The 24070-nt window shown below is 37.6% G+C and overlaps 1 protein-coding gene across 1 annotated transcript; it reads left to right on the forward strand.

The window, feature by feature from the left end:
• The first annotated feature begins 12714 nt into the window (after positions 1 to 12714).
• Positions 12715 to 13596, forward strand: LOC122004394. The gene has a single exon (XM_042559287.1). The coding sequence runs from the start codon at positions 12715 to 12717 to the stop codon at positions 13594 to 13596; it is 882 nt and encodes a 293-aa protein (XP_042415221.1).
• Positions 13597 to 24070: the final 10474 nt, after the last annotated feature.

Genomic DNA, 24070 nt, shown 5'->3' on the forward strand with positions numbered 1-24070 from the left:
AAACGATAACTATAAAATTAACACTTACACCATCGTAACTATACTAGATGAATGATTTAGAACCTCCACAATGGTTATATGGGAGTTTTCCTTGATTTTTGGCATTTATTGTAGATTGTTTCTATAACACAAAATTTTGTATAAATAAAACAATAGTTATAGAACAAATAATTACATTTTTATATAAATAAGACATTTGTTATAAAATGAGTTACCTAAAATGCCTTAGATTCAAATAGAGCACACATGTAGTCCCAATCATCTTAAGTCTCACAAAACTCAATCATAATATACTGTCAGCGCTTAGCAGGAGGAAGGTGCGATAGCTTCTTATAATGGTTATGCATTTTAGTACTATTGTCTCTATATCATGCACTCATCAATCGGTTGGTCTCCTTCATGATTGACGATGAACCCTCTTAAAAACTTATTTCAAAAGCAGCCTGAAAAAAAAAATTATTTTGCACATGTATAGTAATAACGAAGTGGTTATAAATATATTGAATTACTTATACTTATTGATAGTTGATCGTATATCATTCTTTTATTCTCAACGAGGACGTGCTTCCAACTCTTAGCTTGTAAGAGAGCAAACTTCTTTATCGAGAGGCCTAACTCGGTCATAAATGAAGCTACGTTAGGGCCAATGGGATGTCCATCGCTCTGATGGAAAGTAATGGGCAATCTACCCTGATCACTGATCTGGCATCGCAGCCGATCGAAATATGTGCCACATGTCTCCCTACATAGCGGTCGGCTTGTAATTGCAATAATGTTAGTAATTAACAGATGAAATATCTAAATAAAAATTTTGTAAATTAAATACAAAACAACTAACCACTTGAAGAACTATCATCTGCAGGTGTCTCCAAAATTAGCAAATGCTCAATCCTCTTGGGCGACATGACTGTCACATATTCATCATATATAGATCAACAAATATGCATCAACATATATAGGTATCTACAAGTAATGAATTCAAAATGAAGAAAAAAATATTTACCATATTCATAAAAATTAATCATCACTATCATCTGAAAGAGATAATTGATCATCTGCATCACTATCAATTTCAGTATCCTCATCCTCATCGTTAAGAAAACTTTGAGCATCCCTAGCTAGCTCCACTTGTGCATTTGACATATTTATATGTTGATGCTCAACATCTAATCTACAAAGTTGGGATATCTCTAATTCTTCACCAACTACTAAAGTTTCTTCATTAGAAGAATTATCTTGGTAAGTCTCAATATTGAAATTATTTTCAGATTCAATTTCTTCAGATACTTCATCAATTTCAGTTACTTCATATATTTCTTGGTGTTGAACCTTTTGCACTACCTTCCAATGGCCTCCACGCTCATTTAAATAATAAACTTGGTTTTCTTGGTTGACTAACATGATTGAGTCATCATTAGTGTACCATGTTTTAGACGTGTTAATAGATAAGAGACCAAACTCTTCAACTATTGATTTTTTTTTTCCGATTACATCGGAACCATTCACATCAGAATAATTGTACTTTGTATTTGAAAGAGTAAAATATTTGAACAACATCCTTGAATATTCTAAAAAATCTAAACTGTTACCGTCATCAGATGATGGTATGCTAACCCCGCTATTCAAGAGTAGCTTTGTAAGAATCATAGGACCTTGTATGATATCGAATACCATTTACAATACAGGCATCATATAGTTGAACTTCAACATCAGATCCCATTGCTATATAATATAACTCATTTATGATTTTTGAATTTGTTAAATTCTTTAACTTTATCATTATATCCCTAAACCATAGTGCAAAATCATGCTCATGATATTGGAGAAGTTGATTTGAATGAACTTTATGTGAAAGAAGTTGTAGATATTCGTTGCATAAACAAATAATTATACAATTGTATAATGAAATATAAACAATAAAATTACATAATATAAAAACTTACTTCCTATATTGGTCAACTTCTTTACAATTGTTGAGAATATACCAATGTGCTTTCTTATACAAAGTCAAAGGCAATTTCATATTATGTGGGTTGCCAAACACTCTTGTTTGTTGTGAGAAAACACTTGAATTACATGTTACTGGTTGAACATCTTGGTTTTGTTCTGGCCTACTAAATCTTGTCTCAATTTGACTCATACATAAGGAACTGAAAGTCAATGTCTCATTTACAATATACCCCTCTATAATAGATCCTTCAGACCTTGCTTTATTATGAACATATTGTTTTAGTCTACCCAAGTATCATTCAAAGGAATACATCCATCGTGAAGGAACATGTCCAGCTAACATGACTTCATGGGGTAAATGAACTGCCAAATGAACCATAATGTTAAAAAATGTTGGAGGAAATATTCGTTCCATCTTACAAAATATGAAGACTATTTCTTCCTCCATTTTACATAAGTCTGTTATGTGAAAAGATCTTGCAGTTATCTTTTTGAAAAAAATCACATAACTCAATTAATGTGCCACATATGCATTTTGGAAAGAATTTTCGTACAATCACTGGAAATATTTTTTGCAATAAGATATGACAATAATGTGATTTTAGTCTATGTAACTTTCCATCATTTGCATTCACATTTTTAGATATATTAGCAGCATATCCATCAAGAAACTTCACAAATTTTAAAAATTGATAAAATTCACGTCTTTCTTCTAATATCAATGTGTAACTTGCATATGATTTACTAAATTTATCTCCAACTTTCTTTAAATGCAATTCACTTTTAATTACCATATCCTGTAAGTCTAACATTGCTTTAAATGCATCCTTTGACTTTCCATCTATATTAAATAATGTGTCAACCAAAGCGTCACAGATATTTTTTCAATGTGCATCACATCTAAATTGTGTCTTAACTTTAAATCTGACCAATACTTTAACTCAAAAAATATAGACTTCTTTACCTAATTTGTATCATCCAAAGATCATTGCCACTTTTTACTTACTGTAGGATCCTTGCTAAATGTCACTTGGGATAATGCATCTAACTGTGCTAAAATCTCATAACCATTAAGTCTTCATGGTGGTCCTTCTTGTTCAACCTTTCCATTGAAATTCTTATTTCTACACCATGGGTGTTGCACATTCAAGAATCGACGGTGACATGTATAGCATATTTTACTCCGTAATCTTTTAGATTTAGTTTCATCAAGACATACTAGACATGCTTTATAACCCTTTGTACTCCATCTAGATACTATTCCATATGCTGGAAAGTCATGAATGGTCCACATCACAATATCATCTAATTGAAATACTTGTTCAGTCGATGCATCATATGCTTCCACCCCATCATCCCATAGCTCCTTTAGTTCGTTGATCAAATGTCATAAGTACATCTCTTTCACAAGTGATTTAGGCCTAGAAATTACAAGAGACATTGTCAAGTATGATGACTTCATCATTTTCCATGGTGGTAAATTATAATTCATAAGTATAACAAACCACATACTATAAGCATTTGACATATTTCTGTTAGTAACCTAAGATAGTTTTGATGTGATCAACCAAGTTAGGTTAGGCCCTGTTGTAATTTAACCCTTGTGTCTAAGTGTGTAGGAACTTAAGAGCACAGGAAGTTGAGCGAAAGACATAGCTAGCGAGAAGGATGACACGGGAGAGAGCCGACGGGCTCGGTGCATTCGAGGGACGAGGTACTACGAAAGAGTACGCGGGTGGACGAGAAGAAGGCGCACAATATTTTCGAGGGACGAGAAGCCGGAGCGGAAGGTTGCTCGAGAAGGTCGAAAAATGGGTTCGGGTGAGCCCTATTCCGGATGGCATCACCAAAGTTAGTGAAATTGGAGCGAAAGATCCCGACCCAAGCGAGCGGAACCGGAGCGGAAGACCTGGATCAAAAAGTCAACTAAAAGTTGACTGTACTAGTTCGGGCACCCAAAATCAAAACTTCATCATTTTGCAATGTGGCGCGATTCATTGTGACGAAGATAAAATTCTATCCCCCTCTAGACGCCTGGAACCCTTTCAGACACCCCAACTAGGGTTATAAATACATCCCTAATCTTAGAAGGTCAGAACAACACTTGTAATTGATTCCTCTTTAGTTTTGTTCTGTAATTGAGTGCTTCAGCTGCTGTAAGAGGCTTCTCCACCTGAAGGAGATTGTTTAGTGAGTTTCAACTTTCTTGGATTAGCAATCCCTTTATTGCAAACCAAGTAACCCTTTTGTGCCTCTTCTTTTCCAGTCTCTTATTTTTTTTGTATGCAAGTGTTAAACTAATAAAGATGTAAAGTTCGAGAAGGGGTTTTGTTTATTTTTACTGCGTAGGCTATTCACCCCCTCTAGCCGGTCAGCAAGGGACCAACAAGTATCAGAGCCTAAAAACTTCAGGAGGACTAACTACCAAACGAAGCATAAGAGATGACTGGATCGAGCATCAATCCACTGAAGTTCGAGAGGGAATTCGTAAGCTGGAAGAAAAAGATGGAGGTATTTTTTAAGACATATTTTGATTTACTTTTAATAATAAAATTTGGTTTTGTAGCACATAAGGGTAAAGAAGAATACCAATGGACGAAGAAGGAGCAAGCCAACTTCGTGGCAAATGGTAAATCAGAGTTCCATCTGTCGAGCGTCTTATCGTCACAAGAAGTCAACCGGATCAAAGCCTATAAGTCTACTAAGGAGCTTTAGGAGAAATTCCTAAAACTACACAAAGGAACCTCTAAAGTAAAACTCGTGAGACGGGATCTACTCAGGAACCAGATCAACAACATCAAATTAGAAGAAGGAGAAACCATTGCACACATTCACTCAAGAATAAAGGAACTCATCACTGGACTCACGAATCTCGCAGAAAAGGTAAGCAATTGAGATTCGCTAAGGTACGCTTAACGCATTTTCTAGGACTATTGAATGAGCACCATTAGTAGATGCTTATTATATATTTAAGGATTTAGAATTAAGTACTTTAGAAGAACTATTGTCAACATTTGAAGTCATTGAAACAAGATGTGCATATCTAAAAAAGGAGCCAAAGTACAATATTGCCTTAAAGGTAAAAAAAGAATGAATGAGATTCTGAATATTCTCTCGATGACGACGAAATGACACTCATGGTAATAAAATTTAAAAAGTTATTTAAAACTAAAAAATTTAATCAAGTGTAGGGTAGGGTGCAAGAAGAAAAAGAAAAGTAAGATGCTACCACTGTAATGAAAAAGGGCACGTGAAAGATAACTGTCCAAAATTAAAGAGCAAAGACAAGGACAAGGAAAAGAACAAGAAGCCAGCTCAAATCGACAAGTATAGAAATCTAAAGGTGATGTAGGATGAAACATTGTTCGAATTAGAGATAGAAGCCCTCGCCTGACTTGCGCTAGTGGCAAGTCACCAAGAAGAACGAAGACGAAGCAAGCTCGTCCGAAATGAGCATCGAGAGCATCGATGAAGGGGGAGCGACATCGGAAGAAAGCAGTACTTCAAGGAGAGCTTCAAATTATGGGATCGACAAGGTAAGTCAAGTATGGTCTCTTCCTCCTGACAAGTTATTTCAGTTCGTAAAAATATTATCAAAAAATTACTGTAAGTTAGAAAAATAAAATGAGTTAAAATCAACCTTAGCTATATCTTGTTGATTAGAAGATCTCGACAAAATAAAAATTGAAAATAGAAATAAAATATTTGAAAGATTGTGCATGCTCACATATTCAAAATGTTAGAAGATATAATGGTTTAAATTGACATTTTAAATACCATAAGGGCCAAATTAGGAAAATATCATAGAAATATATTTCTAAAATTTTTTTTATTAATCCTGTAGGAAGGCATCTATTTTGGGTTCTAAAATCATATTTAGATTAATTATTTTTTTGGCGTTCAGAGAGAAAATTAAATATTTACTTTCATTAAAAGGCTTTGTTTAGAAGTGGTTGTTGTTCCAATAACCAAGAAGACATAGTGCCTTGCCACAACTTGGAAGCTAATTACTAAAATAAATATTTAATTACTAACTGTGAAACATTTAATTATTAACTAATGCTTTCAAGTGTTTGTCAAAATTTCTGTTAGAAATTAACTAGAAGTTAATTTTTTCGAGAAAGATAACTTTATCACTTATCTATAGGAAAATTTTCAAATTTTTTTGAATGTTAATTTTTTTTATTTATTTAGTAAAATTTATTTTTCTCTAAAAGTATATCATATTCTCTATTAAAGGAAAATTTTCAAATTTCTTTTAACGCATTATTACTCTATGTTTTTTTTCATACTTTTGAATTTAGAAATTATCTCGAGAGCCATTTCTCTCTATCCAATTTTTTTAAAGTTTTTTTTTTAAAAAACAGTATAGATCTAGTTTTTTTTGAAGTGTTCTCTTAGATTTTCCAGTTTAGACTTTTCAAGTAGCATTTAAAGTACCCTATTTTTAATGTGATCAAAGAGGGAGTAGTGAAGATTAAGTCTAGGGGGAGGGTAGTACATTTTTTTTATAATTTTTGTACTTGCAAATATTTATAACTATTATTTGTTTGTAATTTACCCTAACTTAACTTAGAATTGTTCACATCAAAAAAGGAAAGATTGTTAATACCCTAAGGTAGTTTTGATATGATCAACCAAGTTAGGTTAGGTCTTGTTATTGTTTAACCTTTGTGTCAAAGTATACAGGAACTTAGGAGCATAGGAAGTCGAGCGAAAGAGACAACTAGCGAGAAGGATGACACGGGAGATAGCTGGCGGGCTAGGTGCGTCCAAGGGACAAAGTGCTACAGAAGAGTACGCGAGCGGACGAGGAGGCGTGCAACATTTTTGAGGGACGAGAAGCTGGAGTAAAAGGTTGCTCGAGAAGGTCAGAAAATGTGTTTGGGTGACCCTATTCCAGATGGCTGAAATCACCCAAGTGAGCGGAACCAGAGCAGAAGGTCCGAATCCAAGCAAGCAGAATCAGAGTGGAAGACTCGAACCAGTAAAGTCAACTTCCAGTTACCCGGAAGTTGACTTTACTGGTTCGGGTGCCCAGACTCCAGGTACCCGGAACCCTTCCGGACGCCCGGAATCAAAACTTCATCATTTCACAATGTGGCATGATTTGTTGCGACGTGGATAAAATTCTATCCCCCTCCAAGTCTTGGAACCCTTCAAGGCGCCCCGAGTAGGGCTATAAATACAACCCTAGTCCCAGAAGGTCAGAACGACACTTGTAATTGATTCCTCTTTAGTTTTGTTCTGTAATTGAGTGCTTCAACTGCTGTAAGAGGCTTCTTCGCCTGAAGGAGATTGTTTAGTGAGTTTCAACTTCCTTGGATTAGCAATCCCCTGATTGCAAATCAAGTAACCCTTTTATACCTCTTCTTTTTCAGTCTTTTTTTTTGTATGCAAGTGTTAGACTAATAAAGCTATAAAATTTGAGAATGGGTTTTGCATATTTTTACTGTGCAGGCTATTCACCCCCTCTAGCCGGTCGGCTGTTGGGTTTTTCGGACCGCGAAAACCGCTTTTCGCGTCGCGGAAACCCCGAATCACCCAAAGCCGTAGATCCGTGCAAGGAAAACCGAACGAAAATTACGAGTACGAGTTTTAAATATCTAGATCTACTCCTAGATCTATGTGTTAAGAAGTATACCTTGAAGCGTGCCCTTTCGCGTTCCCACTCGTCCAAGGAATTATCGGATCTCGAGAGTGTCAACGTAGACACTCCTCTAATGATATCTACACGAACAAGGAGTGTCTCTCACACTCAAAGGATGGAGAAGAGAGCCCCAAGTGTGCTAGCACTTTCTAGAGCTCTCGGATGGGATTGGAAAGGAAGAAAAGAAGAAGATACAAAAAGGAAATCTTATACACTCACTAGTAGTATCATCCTTTGTGCTCTTCACCTTCCTTTATTCTCTTGGAACACAACTCATACACCCTCTCCTCACCATGGAAGTCACGGCAACAGCAAGAGGGAGAGGAGGAAGAAGCAAGCATGAAGAAGAATGAAGTGAATGCACCATAATACCACACAACCAAAACCTCCACCACTAATGTGTGGCCGGCCACATCTTGTAACCTCCCCATTAATGTGGCCGACCACATTAAAGCCAAGGGGAGGGTGTAACCCCCATGAGGTGGCATGTCTCATGAGGTGGAGGTGATGTGGCAAGGATGAGTCATCCTTATGATGTGGCAATACATCAAGTCAAACTTGATGTTTCAACTTCTACTTGGTCAAGTCAAACTTGACCAATTGTCTTCCTTGTTGAGTTAAATCCAACCTTTGATTCAAGTCAATTTTAATTTAATGAATCTCAATTCATTAATATAAATTGACTCAATGAATCAAATCTAAATTAGACTCATTCAACAATTGAATCTAATTGAGTCTAACTTGATAAGTCTAATTTGAATCCAATTGGTTCATCATATGAACCTAATCCAATTGGTTCATCCTATGAACCTAATCTCCATCCACTTGTTCTTTGTGTGTGACCCAATAGGTTCTTGTAACGTTGGCAATGTTTCTAAACTCCTTTAGAAACATAAGCAATGAGCGGCATCTAGCAATACATCATTGCTACCCAAGTTACAAGAAATGTTGAGATCCAACAGCACCTTGTGACTACTAATTGTGACTCCTCACAATATATGACAAGTGTCCTTCTATCCTAGACATCTAGATTGGTCAATGTGAGGCATAGACCGTGTCATCCTCTGACCAATCTAAATCTTGAACTCCAAGTAGACTCACTCGATGAGCTCAACATCTCATGTTGACTCATTTGGGCATGACCATGCACTTCGTGGTCTAACTCTATCAAGAATACCGATGTCGCTCCCGTCATATGGGAGGGATAGATCCCATCTACATCACTCACATCCCTCTGCATAATTCGTTATATACCCAGTAATCGCCTTTATAGTCCACCCAGTTACGGGTGACGTTTGACGAAACCAAAGTACATAACTCCTTATGTAGGGAACCATGGTGACTACAGGTCTAAGGACTAGTAGTCATACTAATAGGCACATGAGAAAGTATATGACACTCATATAACGATCCATGATACTTTCTCATGGCGGGTCATTCAGTATACATTCTCTAATGCATACCCATGTGTCAACTTGATATCTCCATATCCATGACTTGTGAGATCAAGTCATCGAGTTGACCTACATGCTAGTCTTATTGTATTAACATTGTCCCTGAATGTTAATACTCGACTAGGAATGATTTAGAGTAGTGTTCCCTATATCATCTCACTATCGGTTCAACTAACCGATTGATATAGGTGAGAACCATCTACTCAAGGACATTATTATACTTAGTTTATTTGGCACCAATACAAGTAAGTATAATAACCAAAATCCAAATGCCTTTATTTATATAGAATAGGATACAATAAGTCCAAAATACAATCATCAAATGATTGGCTCTAGGGCTCTAGCTAACATCGGCAAGGGATCAACAGTTTCTAAATGGATTAAAACCATCAGTAGCTAACCCTAAGCGAATATTTCGTGGATCATTAGCAAATATTTATGTCAAGTGTCAAATTCTTTCCATGATTCACTATCTGTTGGGTGTCTTAATACACCATCTGTTTCAACCCTCTTTTGTTTATGTCATCTCATATCTTTTGCTATATGTTTGGCAATAAACAACTGCTTAAGTTTGGGCTTCAAAGGAAAATATTGCAGAATTTTCTAAGCATTCTTTTTCTTATTCATCCCATCATACTTGTATCTGGGCTCCTTGAACATTAGACATATATCTTTTTTCTCATATTCTCCTCAAAATAATATACAATCATTCTTACAAGCATGCATCTTCTCATATGACAATCCTAACTCTTTTAACATTTTTTTTGCTTTATAATGAGAGTTTGGAATCACATTCTGTTTGAAAAATGTCTCTTGCAATAACTGAAGTAACATATCAAAAGATTTATTGCTCCACCCATTTAACATGTTTAGATGCATTAACTTGACGAAAAAAATTAAATGTAAAAAAATTAGTGCAAGTGTGATACAACTCTTTTTGTACATTTTCAAACATTGAGGTATATAAATTTCTCTAATATCATCTAATTGAGGTTCACTAGTATTGATATTTTCTGAATTTCTTAAATCAGTAAACATATCTTCAAAATCATCTTCTTAAAAACCACAATCATATTTCTCTTCATTGACAATATTTATATTAATAGATGATGTAATAGCTTCTTTGTGAAAATTTTGAACTTTGTATAATTTATCAAATCCCCACCAATAAAGATGTCTTCGAACATAATCCAACTTATATTTAAACAAATTGTCACACCTTTGACATGGACAATGCATTTTAGATAAATTCAAACTTATCATATAATTCTCTATTATCTTTAAAAACTGATTTAACCCATTTATATACTTAGACTCAATCTGATTCTCAATCATTATCCAACTTTTATCCATATTTATAACCTGATTAAACATATAAAAAAATTCATATTATTCAATAAAATAATCCTAAAATTAATTAATAACATCAAAATAACCCTAAAATTATCATCTAAGAATTAAAATAATTCTAAAATTAGCATCTAAGCGTTGAGGTCAACAAAGGAAAAAATAAATTGGACTCAAAGATTTGAAGTCCGAAGCCAAAAAGAGTAAAAAGGTATCACCATCTAAACCAAACTAACAAAAGTAAGCATGGAGACATCTAATAAAATTAGAAGGATATAGAGACAAGAAGAGGTACTAGTTAATAGACCAAGAGAGAGACAAAAGACTCCTTGGGTCTATTGGGATACTAAATGGATAAACAAGATAAAAAAGGAGCTTAAGTGATAAAAAAAAACACTTGAGGAACTTCACTAAATATATATGAGAGGGCAATGTCTAAGGTTTAGAAGACCCTCCCAAAAGGTGGCTCTCTTCTACATTTGTAGACTATTCTTCTATGCATAAGCAAGCCACATAAAATTTGGATGATTAAAATGAAATATGATTTTGTATCACAATAGGTAGTTAGTATAATTCTAGACCTAGGAGACCACATAAACAAAAACTTACAACAAACTTAAGTTATATATCTAGAGGAAACTAATCTATCTAGAGTATTAAAAAGCAGAAGGAAGAATCTGCTAACCCACAATTGATGTCAAACATGATACGGTGCATAATGGTAGGGTCTGGTCAAGGGGACGTGACCTTCAGAAGTCAAGGGGGCGTGGCAGTCAGAAGTCAAGGGGGTGTGACAGTCAGAAGTCAAGGGGACGTGGTAGTCAGAAGTCAAGGGGATGTGCCAGTCATAAGTCGAGGAGGCGTATCACTCCACAGAGGGGTTGCAACTGCTAAAAGCCACTACCTAGTTAACACTCAGTCGGGAGGCCCAGGTCGGGAATTCAGACAGGTTGCTCGGTCAGGATGCCTAGGTCGGGAATTCAGACAGGTTACTCGGGCGAGAGAGCCAGGTCGGGAATTCAGACAGGTTACTCGGGCGAGAGCCTAGGTCAGGAATTCAGACAGGTTGCTCGGTCAGGATGTCCAGGTCAGGAATTCAGACAAGTTACTCAGGTGAGAGGCCCGGGTCGGGAATTCAGACAGGTTACTCAGGCGAGAGGCACAGGTCGGGAATTCAGACAGGTTGCTCGGTCAGGATGCCCAGGTCAGAAATTCAGACAGGTTGCTCGGTCGGGATGCTTAGGTCAGGAATTCAGACAAATTGCTCGGTCGGGATGCCTAGGTCAAGAATTCAGACTGGTTGCCTGGTCGGGATGCCCAGGTCGGGAATTCAGAATGTTTGCTTGGTCAGGATGTTTAGGTCGGGAATTCAGAATGATTGCTCGGCCGAGATGCCCGAATTAGGAAGTCAGACTGGTAACGTAAGGAACAATGAAGGAAGAGCAGGAACTATCTCTACCAGCCGGGATTTTCTCATAGCAGACTTATATATAAGAACTTGATATGCTTGGTCAAGATATGACGGACTACTCGGATACATCCAGGTCAGGAGTTCTCTTGTTCATGCCCGATCAACAAAAATGACAACAGAATCAGAGAATCGTAACCACCTGTCAGAGAATATCTGCTGTGTGTCAGGGTATATTCTAATAGTCTGTGACTCACTGATAACAGAATATTCCTTCGACCTATAAGAAGATGCCAAGTGCCCCTCATTGCCAGACAAGGTCTGACACCCGACATTCCCTGACACTTGCCAGAGGCCCAAAGTACGCATGGTCATATAAAAAGGGGTGTCCTCTCCCTTGCGTAGGTACGCTCACTAACTTTTTTGCATCTGTCTTCTACTTTCTGCGTTTTTACTGTTCTTCTGGGGAAAAAGTACCTGACTTGAGCATCAGAGGACCTACTCTGGGGACTTTTCCCCTGGTTCTTGGTCCCTAAAGTGGAGGGTGCTCGTCTGAGTGTGCGTAGGGAACTCTCGCTTCATCATCCTCATCACCGCCCCTTGTCAGCAGCCCGTGTGAGCCTACCCTTGAAGTATTGAGGGTCTCCATCACCTTCTGTCAACACCAGCGACAGCGTAGCCGACCTCCATCTGACTCAGATTCTGGACGGGATCAATTTGGCGCCGTCTGTGGGAATCTTCTCTACCTGTTCTGGAACGTGAAAATGGAAGAGACCGGAAGAATCAACATCACTATGACAGCAGGAGAATATGAGCTCTTCAAGGAGGCCAAGAAGCGGGTGGCTTCAGCAAGATAAACTATTGTTTCCCGACCGCACAAACTGCCCGAAGTTTCCAAAGAATCCATGAATATTTCTGATCGGGGATCTAAAAGAAAGCAGCCCGAGGAGTTTCCTCCCGCCTTCTACAGGGAGCCCGATCTGGGTTTCTATCAGCGGGACCCTGGGTGCTACAATCCGAAGAAAGAACAACCGCAAGCTTCCATAGCGGAGTGTTCCCCGCCCAGGGACTCTAAGAATGGGAAAGCTATCGTTCTTAGGGAAGAGCCCCGAGTAGAGATGGAAGAGCAAGTGTCCTTCTCCATAAGAGTATTAGAAGAGAAGCTGCCTAAAGGATACAAGCCCCCTACCATTGGGGAATATGATGGTAGCAAGGACCCTGAAGATCATCTCCGCAAGTTCAGGAATGCAGTAGTGTTACATCAATATAGTGACTCCGTCAAGTGTCGGGTATTTCTAAATACTATGTCAGGATCAACGCAAAAATGGTTTGATGGACTGCCACACGGGTCCATCACTTGTTTTCAAGACTTCAAAACTTCTTTCCTGCGTCACTTCGCTAGTAGCAGGAAGTATCAAAAAATGGACCACTACCTCTTTGCCCTTAAGCAAGGATCTGCTGAACCTTTAAGGATTTATATTAAGCGCTTTAATCAAGTGGCTCAGGATGTCCCATCTGCCACTTCAGAGATACTGATGAGCGCCTTCTCATATGGATTGGTGGAAGGGGAATTCTTCAGAGACCTCATCCACAATCTTGTGAAGAATTTTGCTGAAATGCTGGAAAGAGCGACCAGCTATATTCATGTGGAGGAGGCTCAGGCTGCACGTAAAAAGGTAAACAAAGCCCCCGAGCCTATCAAGAAGCCAGAGAAGAGGATACCTCAACCACCAGCCCAGCCTCTTCCTCGTGCTCGGGAAGCCCGACCTCCCTTCCCACCTGGTTAGGATTCCCGGTGAGCATCGCGGGTAGCCACAGTCCATCGGCCCCGGTCTGGTCCGTGGGGTCCGCGCTACTGCACCTACCATCGGTCCCATACGCATGCTACCAACGACTGTTTCCAATTTGTGCGGGACTCTCGACGTGTTGCTGAGTTAGGTCTGCCACCACCCGAGCTTACCCCTCAGGTACAGAAGTTGTTGGATGAACAACGTGTCGGGGCTAGCCAAGTAGGAAGATCCCAACCAGAGTAGGGTGGTCCAAATATATAGCAGCGTGTTAGGGGTCAAGAGTAAGGGGAAACTTGGGAGGAAGAGAACAGGAGCAATACGGCGATCCGAGAGATAGGAATGATCTCTGGCGGACCTATGGATGGAGATTCCGGCAGGGTGCGGAAATCTCATGAACGTCGTTTAGAAGTGCATGCTGTCGGATGTAGCCAAGAACAGGCTGCCGACCCCATCATTAGCTTCGGGCACAAGATTTGGAGGGATTGGAACTTCCTCATGATGATGCCTTGATTATCAAAGCTGTCATCACCAACAGGCGCATGGCCAGGGTCTTTGTGGACACTAGAAGCTCTATCAATGTCTTGTTCAAGACTACCTTTGAAGGTATGCAGATTGACGCCAGCGAGTTGCAGCCGGTGGCTACTTCCTTGTATGGCTTCACTGGCAACGATGTGAAACCCATGGGTCAAATTAAGCTGGCTATATCCCTAGGTAATGAGCCACTGGTGCGAACCAGAAGAAGTACTTTAATTGTGGTAAACTCGCCCTCATCATACAACGCCATCCTGGGCAGATCGACATTACACGAGTTTCGGATGGCGATCTCCACTTTTCATCAGAAGATCAAATTTCTCATAGGGGATCAAGTAGGAGAAGTCAGAGGAGAACAACGGGTCTCTCGCAAGTGCTATATAGATATGGTAAGAGTGGAGGCCCGTAAAGCACAAAGAACCTTGGACGGGGGTGTTCATGCTATCCAGGAAGAACCTCTTGCTGCAACAGAGGAGCCCATTCCTTGGGAAGAAGTTCGGCTTCACCCTGAGCGACCAAAGAGCCTCACCCGCATAGCAAGTGATCTGCCTGCCGAGCTCAAAATAGACCTAGTCCAGTGTTTAACCCGTAACAGGGATGTTTTCACTTGGTCCCCCAAGGAATTGCCGGGAGTCAGACCCGAGGTGGTAGAGCATAAATTGCATCTCCTGCCTGATTCCCGACCAATCAAGCAAAAGAAGAGAAACTTTTCTGCTAAGTAAAATAAGATCATTCAAGTCGAGGTGGACCAGCTCAGGAAAGCTGGTCATATCAGAGAAGTACAATTCCCGTCCTGGCTCTCTAACGTAGTCCTGGTGGCCAAGCCTAACAATAAATGGAGAGTTTACATTGACTTTCGGGACCTAAATCGTGTCAGCCCCAAAGATTATTATCCACTACCCAGGATCGACCAGATGGTAGACTCAACGACTGGTTGCGAAAGGATCTGTATGCTGGATGCCTATTAGGGGTATCATCAAATTCCCCTGGCATCGAAAGACTAGGAAAAGGTTAGCTTCATCACGGTGGATGGTACTTTCTGTTATACTATCATGCATTTTGGATTAAGAAATACGGGAGCTACTTATCAACGGATGATGGATAAGATCTTTCGGGAACAGGTAGGTAGAAATATGGAGGTATATGTGAACGATATCCTTATCAAGTCCCACTTGGCCGTAAATTTGATTACTAATGTGGAAGAAATTGTAGGACCGTGATCGTTCGATAGAGGGGGGGGGTGAATATCGATTCGAAAACTCGAGTGTAAAAGTACGCAGCGGAAAAGTAAATGAACACAATTGATTTTACTTCGTTCGGAGCCTGTGACGACTCCTACTCGAAGGCCCGTGGTCCTTGACCACTTTCGTTGGGCAATCACTAGCAATTCGAATGTGATTACAAAAAGAGTGCAAGAAATGCTAATGAAACAAAACACAAAGCTATACCGACAGAAAAGAAAGCTTAAAGAGCAAGGGCGTGTTGTCGGAGCTTTGTTAGCGTCGTTGGAGCACAGAGCAGCAAAGCAATCTTGGAATTCTGAGATGATATCGAAGCTCCACCCCTGGGGCTTCTTTTATATGCTGCTTCGGGCACCTGGATCCCTTCCGGGCGCCCTGGTGCGACGTGGCAAGTCCAGTCAGGATGCTCCATGTGGCGAGGCGACGCAGAGGATAAAAGTTGCCTCCGGGCGCCCGGACCACCTTTTTCCAGAGATTCCTTCTCCTAAGGTTAGTCCGAGGCAAAATATATCCTGCAACACAGATTGTTAGCACAATTTATAAAGTATGAATTAACAGAAAAAGTATGACTTAGATTCCGTCTTTCCGAGACCGGAATCTAGTCACGATCTCGACTTATATATCCGAAATGGATCTAAGCCGGATCGACGCCTAATGTTCCCTTCCTGGGAACGCGTCCTCGCAGTCACTCCCCTCCAATGACTTACCTTACTTACCTGCCAGACGTCCGGTCAGCCCGTCGACCCGTCTGGACTTCGTGCCAGCTATCCGGTCAGCCCGTTGACCTAGCTGGGCTTCGTGCCTAAGCGTCCGATCAGCCCGTCGACCCGCTTGGACTTCGTACCAGCTATCCGGTCAACCCGTCGACCTAGCTGGGCTTCGTGCCAGACATCCGGTCAGCCCGTCGACCTGTCTGGACTTATCCTGCACACTCGATCAGAGTGTTAGATCAACAATAAACCTAACTTAACCTATTTGTCATTCATCAAAACCTGGGTTAAATTGTTAGTGCTAACCGCACCAACAATCTCCCCCTTTTTGATGGAATGACAACCTGGTTAAGTTAGTGAAGATATTTGCAAGAAAAACATATAACATCATTATGTGGAGGTTTTTAAGTTAGTTTGTATTTTCAATTGGTTTGGCTAACTTAACCCACCTAACCCTCCCCCTTTGACATTCATAAAAAATAAGCATGTTTAAAGTAATTAAAAATACAGACTTCAGACAAAGTAAGGAGTCATGTCAAGTTAATCTGGGGAGTTAAATTTAGTCATTTATCTTTTGTAAAAGAGCTAAGTTTTGAGACAAGTTTAAAAGATCTATTTTTCAAAACTAGGTAAAATTGAGTTTCTAAAACTGAGTTGGTAAAGGATTCAACTTTCAAGACTTAAGAACATAAAAGACTTGATTTTTCTAAAGCTAGTTTTCAAAAATAGGTGTATATAAAAAAATTTAGATTTAAAGGCTAAGTTTTGTGAAAAATAGCTAATTTTTCAAGTATAGCTTCTAAGGTTAAGGTTTAAGAATAAGTTCTAAATTTCAAGAAATTTTTTTTAAAACAGGTTTAAACTCTTTTCAAACATAAGCAAGATTTCAAAGCTAAGTTTTAAAATATATTTCAATATTGATTGAAGTCTAATTTTCAATACTAGGTTTGTAAAAAATTAATTTTTTTTTTTTAAAAAGACTTAGTTTATAAACTTACGTTTAGTTTACAAAAATTAATATTTGTAGAATTAAGTAGAATTAAGTAAAGTCAAATCTCAGAACTAGATTTTTAAATTCAAATTTCAAAACTACGTTAAATCTAATTTTGAAATTCAATAACTTAGTTTTCAAAAATAGGTTTAAGAAATTTTGAATAAAAATATTTTGAAAAATCGAAAAATTTTAATTGATTCCTCCCCCTGGACCTGACATCAAATCAAATGTCTAACCATTTAGTTACCGACTGACTTATCAAAAGATAGCAGCTTTCACTTGATTAGTCAAGTTAAGGTCAATCTTAACTTGATTAATATATATTTTGTTTTTAACGCCCAGACTTATGTCGATGCACTGAAATAAGCATCTTAAGTCTTAGGCAAGTGGCCTATGCATCTCACTCCTTTCTATTGTTTGGCAAACACAAGCAAGGTAAGCCTAGGGTTTTGGTGAGATGCTCAAAACTAGTTCTATGGGTACATGCTTTCTAAGGATTCAAAAACTAGTCTAAGGCCAAAACTGTTTTTGAAAATCTAAAAATAGGAAGGTTTTAAAAGCTGACACATGTTTGAACCTATGAGTTAAAAACAATCATCTTTGAAAATATTTCTGAAATTCAAAATTCCTAGGCTACCAAAATAGAACATAATCAATGCAAGTCTGAAATATCACTAGATAGATCCAAAGTATTTTACAGGTAGTGTAGTTACAGAAGTGAGTCATAACTAGAGCTACTGAGATGATGAAGGGGGTGGTCCAGATCCCAAGGATCGGAGAAGCGCCATCAGCTCAGTGTGTCGGGTCTCCCCGGCAGCTCGTAACTCGGCAACCTCTCGCCGTATGTCCCGATGAAAATCAGAGTTCTCCTGCTAGAGACTCGCCATAGCTCTCTCTAGTCCGGTCATACGGTCGGCTAGAGTGCGGGGAGCGTGACGTGGTGCTCGAGCTGGGGGCGGTGGTGGAGCCGGTGCGACTTCCTCTGGAAACAGTGCAAGCATGAACTCGTCCCCCTCTGCGTCTGGATCGGGCTGGTGCTGTGCCCCCCTCCGCCAAGACATAGTCTCGTCATCCCTATCTACGTGGATACCAGCTAAGGAGAAGTTCCTAGCTGCTATAACATCGAACTCGGTCATATAGGCAATGTCTCCTCTAGTGACATCAATGTGCAACGAGGACATATATGCTGTCAGAATGTGACAGAACGGCATGTGGACTCGTCTATCAGTCACGTATCCAGCCGAGTAGATAATGGTAGAGAAGATATGTAGGCTGATGTCAATATCTAACCGATGACTCAGGGCATAGAGTAAAAATGAATGGAATGGGCGCATCACAGCGATGTCCCGAGTAGTCAGTGGTAAAATGCAACAGACTAAGACCCTATAAAGAGCGTAGTCCTGGACTCGAAGTTCTACCGACCTAAACTGGGTCACAGTGGGATCTCGCTCTCCCCCAAAAAAATACGAATAAATCGTATCGAGAGTAATATGTGAGTAGGGATCTCCGAATGGTAGATCCCTGGGAGGATAGCACAAGAAAGGGCAAATAGATGGACGTAACTCTAAAAACTCTCGGATAGTCGTAGGGGAAAACATGATATCAGTACCCGCTGCCCTAGTGGTATAGGTGAGATCGTCTACTTTCACTAGGTTATTGCAAAATTCAGCACACAGACTTATGTTTACTGGACTGGTACACTCGACAAGGTTCTTTAAGTTATAGTGGTTTATAACCTCTATAACGGAGGCACACGAACCTAGAAAGAACGATCTATTTATACATTTAGTCCTAATGGCCTTATAAATGGTTGACTCAAACTTAAGCCTTAGTTCATCTGTGGGAAACCTAGGGTCAGTGCTAGCATTAGAGGGTCCAACACCAGTATTTGTTCGTTTCCTACTGTATATAAAAAAATATTCTAAGAAAAAATGAGAAGACAAATTTTAATAAATTTTCAGATAGGGGAAGAAGATTTACCGAGGAGCCATCGACAAATATAGATCTGACGACCTCGGTTGAATCGCAGCAGCGTCTTCACCGCAAGAAAATTTTGATTTAAAATACTCTCGCACTGAGGTTCGGAGTGAACCTTGGCAAAAGTGAAGATTTTGTGGGGCAAGGGTTGGGGGCGCCCGCTGCCCCTTATTTATAGGGAGCTCCGGGCGCCTGGAGCCATTCCGGGCGCCCGAAGTTGATTTTAGGCGGGGTGCCCGGAGTCCCTCCCGGGCGCCCCGGAAGTGGATACCAGGGGCGCCCGCCCTTTTTTTTTTTTTAAATTAATTTTAAGATTTAGAGATTAGGTTTAAAATTAATTTTTAAGTTTTTTTAAGATTAAAATTTTGAAATTAAGTTTTAAGTTTAAAATTAAAATTTTGAAATTAATTTTTAAGTTTAAAGTTGAAATTAATTTCTAAGTTTAAAATTAAAATTTTGAAGTTAATTTTTAAGTTTAAAATTTTGAAATTAATTTTTAAATTTAAAGTTGAAATTAATTTTTAAGTTTAAAGTTAAAATTTTGAAATTAATTTTTAAGTTTGAAATTAAAATTTTGAAATTAATTTTTAACTTTAAAATTAAAATTTTAAAATTAATTTTTTAAGTTTAAAATTAAATTTTTGAAATTAATTTTTAAGTTTAAAATTTTAAGTTTGAAATTAATTTTTAAGTTTGAAATTAAAATTTTGAAATTAAGTTTAAAATTAAAATTTTGAAATTAAGTTTAAAATTAAAATTTTGAAATTAAGTTTAAAATTAAAATTTTGAAATTAATTTTTAAGTTTGAAATTAAAATTTTGAAATTAATTTTTAAATTTAAAATTAAAAATTTTAAATTAATTTTTAGGTTTAAAATTAAAATTTTAAAGTTAATTTTTAAGTTTAAAATTAAAATTTTGAAATTAATTTTTAAGTTTAAAATTAAAATTTTAAGTTTGAAATTAAAATTTTGAAATTAATTTTTAAGTTTAAAATTAAAATTTTAAAATTAATTTTAAAATTAAAATTTTGAAATTAATTTTTAAGTTTGAAATTAAAATTTTGAAATTAATTTTTAAATTTAAAATTAAAATTTTGAAATTAATTTTTAAGTTTGAAATTAAAGTTTTGAAATTAAGTTTAAAATTAAGATTTTGAAATTAATTTTTAAGTTTGAAATTAAAATTTTGAAATTAATTTTTAAGTTTAAAATTAAAATTTTGCAATTAATTTTTAAGTTTAAAATTAAAATTTTAAAATTAATTTTTAAGTTTGAAATTAAAATTTTGAAATTAATTTTTAAGTTTGAAATTAAAATTTTGAAATTAAGTTTAAAATTAAAATTTTGAAATTAATTTTTAAGTTTGAAATTAAAATTTTGAAATTAAATTTTAAGTTTAAAATTAAAATTTTGCAATTAATTTTTAAGTTTAAAATTAAAATTTTAAAATTAATTTTTAAGTTTGAAATTAAAATTTTGAAATTAATTTTTAAGTTTAAAAGTAAAATTTTGAAATTAATTTTTAAGTTTGAAATTAAAATTTTGAAATTAATTTTTAAGTTTAAAATTAAAATTTTAAAATTAATTTTTTAAGTTTGAAATTAAAATTTTGAAATTAAGTTTAAAATTAAAATTTTGAAATTAATTTTTAAGTTTGAAATTAAAATTTTGAAATTAAGTTTAAAATTAAAATTTTGAAATTAATTTTTAAGTTTGAAATTAAAATTTTGAAATTAAGTTTAAAATTAAAAATTTGAAATTAATTTTTAATTAAACAAATTTAAGCCTTGTTCATCTCACCCGATCTATATTATCAATCAGGGAATCCTATGATTTTTGTGAGATGAAATTGGATTTTTAATTATGGAGTTTTGGCTTAACTTGTGTTAGATTCAGATTTAGCTTTGGTCTCCACAAATAGGCAATCTTCGGATAAACTTCTAAGCTTGGTGAGTCACATGTACGTCATTAGTAGTAACCAACCTTTCGAGGTTTTCCGAATAGTCCTATCCACGGAGCTTAGTACTAAATCTTGGTCTAACTGGTTAGGATTCATTTAAGGGTAGCTTCGGTCAGTTCCACTTGGCCAAATGCACCAGATCGAAACCATATCTTTCTAGACATGCGATGCCCAAGCTTCCCTAACGTACTATCATCCAAAAACTTCACCAGTACCATGATTCAAGTTAAACTTGGTCTCTTTTTAACTAATCCTAATTACCCTACCGGGTTAGTTAATTTTGGAGATGCCAGCTATTCTGGAGCCTCCCCCTGAATTATTGACCTTTAATTTAAATTTTCGTTTTAGGTTTGTGTCTGTTTCTTTTATAGTTATAATTAACTTGGTGATAGTTTATATTTTGTTGAGTTTTAAATTTTGAATTTTTCGATTTAGGTTTGTATTTTGGTTTATTTGGTTTAATCGAGTTTATATAATATACTTTTTCTTTAGGTATATAATATTGATTAAGTCCTACTTGCGTGGTCAGACACGCTTTTGGTACCCAAGCTTGATTAGTTGATTTGTATTGAGTTATTAATGACTTAAAAGTTTTATTTGAGTTCGACTTGTATCCGAGTCCGGTTTTATTATAACATGCTTTTTGATTGTTCAGGATTAAGTCAAGATTTTTTGATCTTGTTGTAAATTTTTCTAGCATATTTTTTAAATTGTTAATATCATTTTTTAATGATAAATTTTCCTCCTCAAGTGTTAGATCTTGAGTTGGATTTGAATTTTTGATTTGTTCCATGAGGATTTGATTTTCCTCAAGAAGTGATTTGTTTTCATTTTCTATTTTAATTAATTTACTATTTAAACAGGAAATAATTCTAAAAAAAAAATTGTTTAAATTAAAATATACCTCATTTGGTCCTTCGAAAATGAGTACGGACTCGTGGCTTGTTTCGGGTTCAGACCCGTCTTCATCTTCCGACTTGTCTTCTGTTTCAGCTTAGCGGGCCATCAGTGCGAGGTGGCTCTGATGTTTTTACTCTTCTTCCTCCGATTCGTCTGAGGAGTCGTCCCACGTTGCTTTGAGGGCCTTCTTTTTGGTTGACTTCGGTTTGTCGAACTTCAGTTTTGGGCATTCGTTCTTGTAGTGTCCCTTTTTATTGCAGCCGAAGCAAATCACGTTCTTTTGTTCTGAGGGAGAACTGATCTTTTGAAGGTCCTTTTTGCTGAAGCTCCTTTTTCTCCTGGTGAACATTTTTCTTACCAAGTTCACCAGGTGTTCTTCGTCTTCGGAGTCTTGGTCGGAATCTTCTTCATATTCAGGCTTGCTCTTCTTTTCTTTGGAGGAACCTGCAAATAAAGCTATACCTTTCTCGGCTCCAGCATTAGTTTGTTCATGTAATTCTAATTCACAGAAAAGCTCGTCTAATTTTAACTTAGAGAGATTTTTAGAAATTTTGTAGGCATCTACGATTGATGCCCACAAACTATTACGTGGAAAAGCATTTAATGCGTACCTTATTAAGTCTCTATTTTCCATCTGGTGGCCTATCGCATGAAGCCCGTTGAGGATGTCCTTGATCCTCGCGTGGAGATGATTCGCCGTTTCACCTTCCTGTATTTTTATATTAAGAATTTTATTTAAAAGCAGGTCTCGTTTTGTTACCTTGGCATCACTCGTTCCCTCGTGCAGCTCGATCAATTTGTCTCACAGCTCTTTAGCGTTTTTGTGTGGACCGACTCTGTTTAGTTCTTCTCTTGTTAATCCGCACTATAGAGTGTTGATCGCTTTATTTTCTGTTGATGCCTTTTTCTTCAAATCTGCTGTCCAGTCTTCAGGATCCAGTATATTCCCAGAGTTGTCCGCTGGAATTTTATAGGGTCTCGTAACGTTCATCCACTGGTCGAAGTCTGTTTTGAGATAAACCTCCATGCGCTTCTTCCAGTACGGAAAATCGTCCCCGTTGAAGAGTGGAGGTCGTACTGTGCTGAATCCTTCTGTCTGAGACATTTTAGTCCTGCGTACAGAAGAAAGAAAAGAAAAACAAAAATCCCAAGACTTGGTCTTGGATTAGTAGTGCGGAAGAAGAAAAAATAATAGAAGTATCTAAATTGGTGTTGCACCAATTTAGATTTAATTGCAACGGGAAAAAAAAATTCAAAACAGGTAAAAATACTAGTTTGAAATTAAACGTAAAACTGAAAACCGAAAAAAAATTAATTTTTCACCCCTGTCTGATTGGTGGTTGCACCAAATCAGAGCGGTACCTGCTCTGATACCACTTGTAGGACCGTGATCGTTCGATAGAGGGGGGGTGAATATCGATTCGAAAACTCGAGTGTAAAAGTACGCAGCGGAAAAGTAAATGAACACAATTGATTTTACTTCGTTCGGAGCCTGTGACGACTCCTACTCGAAGGCCCGTGGTCCTTGACCACTTTCGTTGGGCAATCACTAGCAATTCGAATGTGATTACAAAAAGAGTGCAAGAAATGCTAATGAAACAAAACACAAAGCTATACCGACAGAAAAGAAAGCTTAAAGAGCAAGGGCGCGTTGTCGGAGCTTTGTTAGCGTCGCTGGAGCACAGAGCAATCTGGGAATTCTGAGATGATATCGAAGCTCCACCCCTGGGGATTCTTTTATATGCTGCTCCGGGCGCCTGGATCCCTTCCGGGCGCCCTGGTGCGACGTGGCAAGTCCAGTCAGGATGCTCCACGTGGCGAGGCGACGTAGAGGATAAAAGTTGCCTCCGGGCGCCCGGACCACCTTTTTCCAGAGATTCCTTCTCCTGCAAAACAAGGTTAGTCCGAGGCAAAATATATCCTGCAACACAGATTGTTAGCACAATTTATAAAGTATGAATTAACAGAAAAAGTATGACTTAGATTCCGTCTTTCCGAGACCGGAATCTAGTCACGATCTCGACTTAGATATCCGAAATGGATCTAAGCCGGATCGACGCCTAATGTTCCCTTCCTGGGAACGCGTCCTCGCAGTCACTCCCCTCCAGTGACTTACCTTACTTACCTGCCAGACGTCCGGTCAGCCCGTCGACCCGT

This window comes from Zingiber officinale, chromosome 7B (genome assembly GCF_018446385.1).
Source record: "Zingiber officinale cultivar Zhangliang chromosome 7B, Zo_v1.1, whole genome shotgun sequence".
In the NCBI taxonomy this organism is placed as follows: domain Eukaryota; kingdom Viridiplantae; phylum Streptophyta; class Magnoliopsida; order Zingiberales; family Zingiberaceae; genus Zingiber; species Zingiber officinale.

What these genes read in the sequence shown, in the direction of transcription:
- LOC122004394 (XM_042559287.1), top strand. Translation starts at nt 12,715, where the DNA reads ATGAATATTTCTGATCGGGGATCTAAAAGAAAGCAGCCCGAGGAGTTT.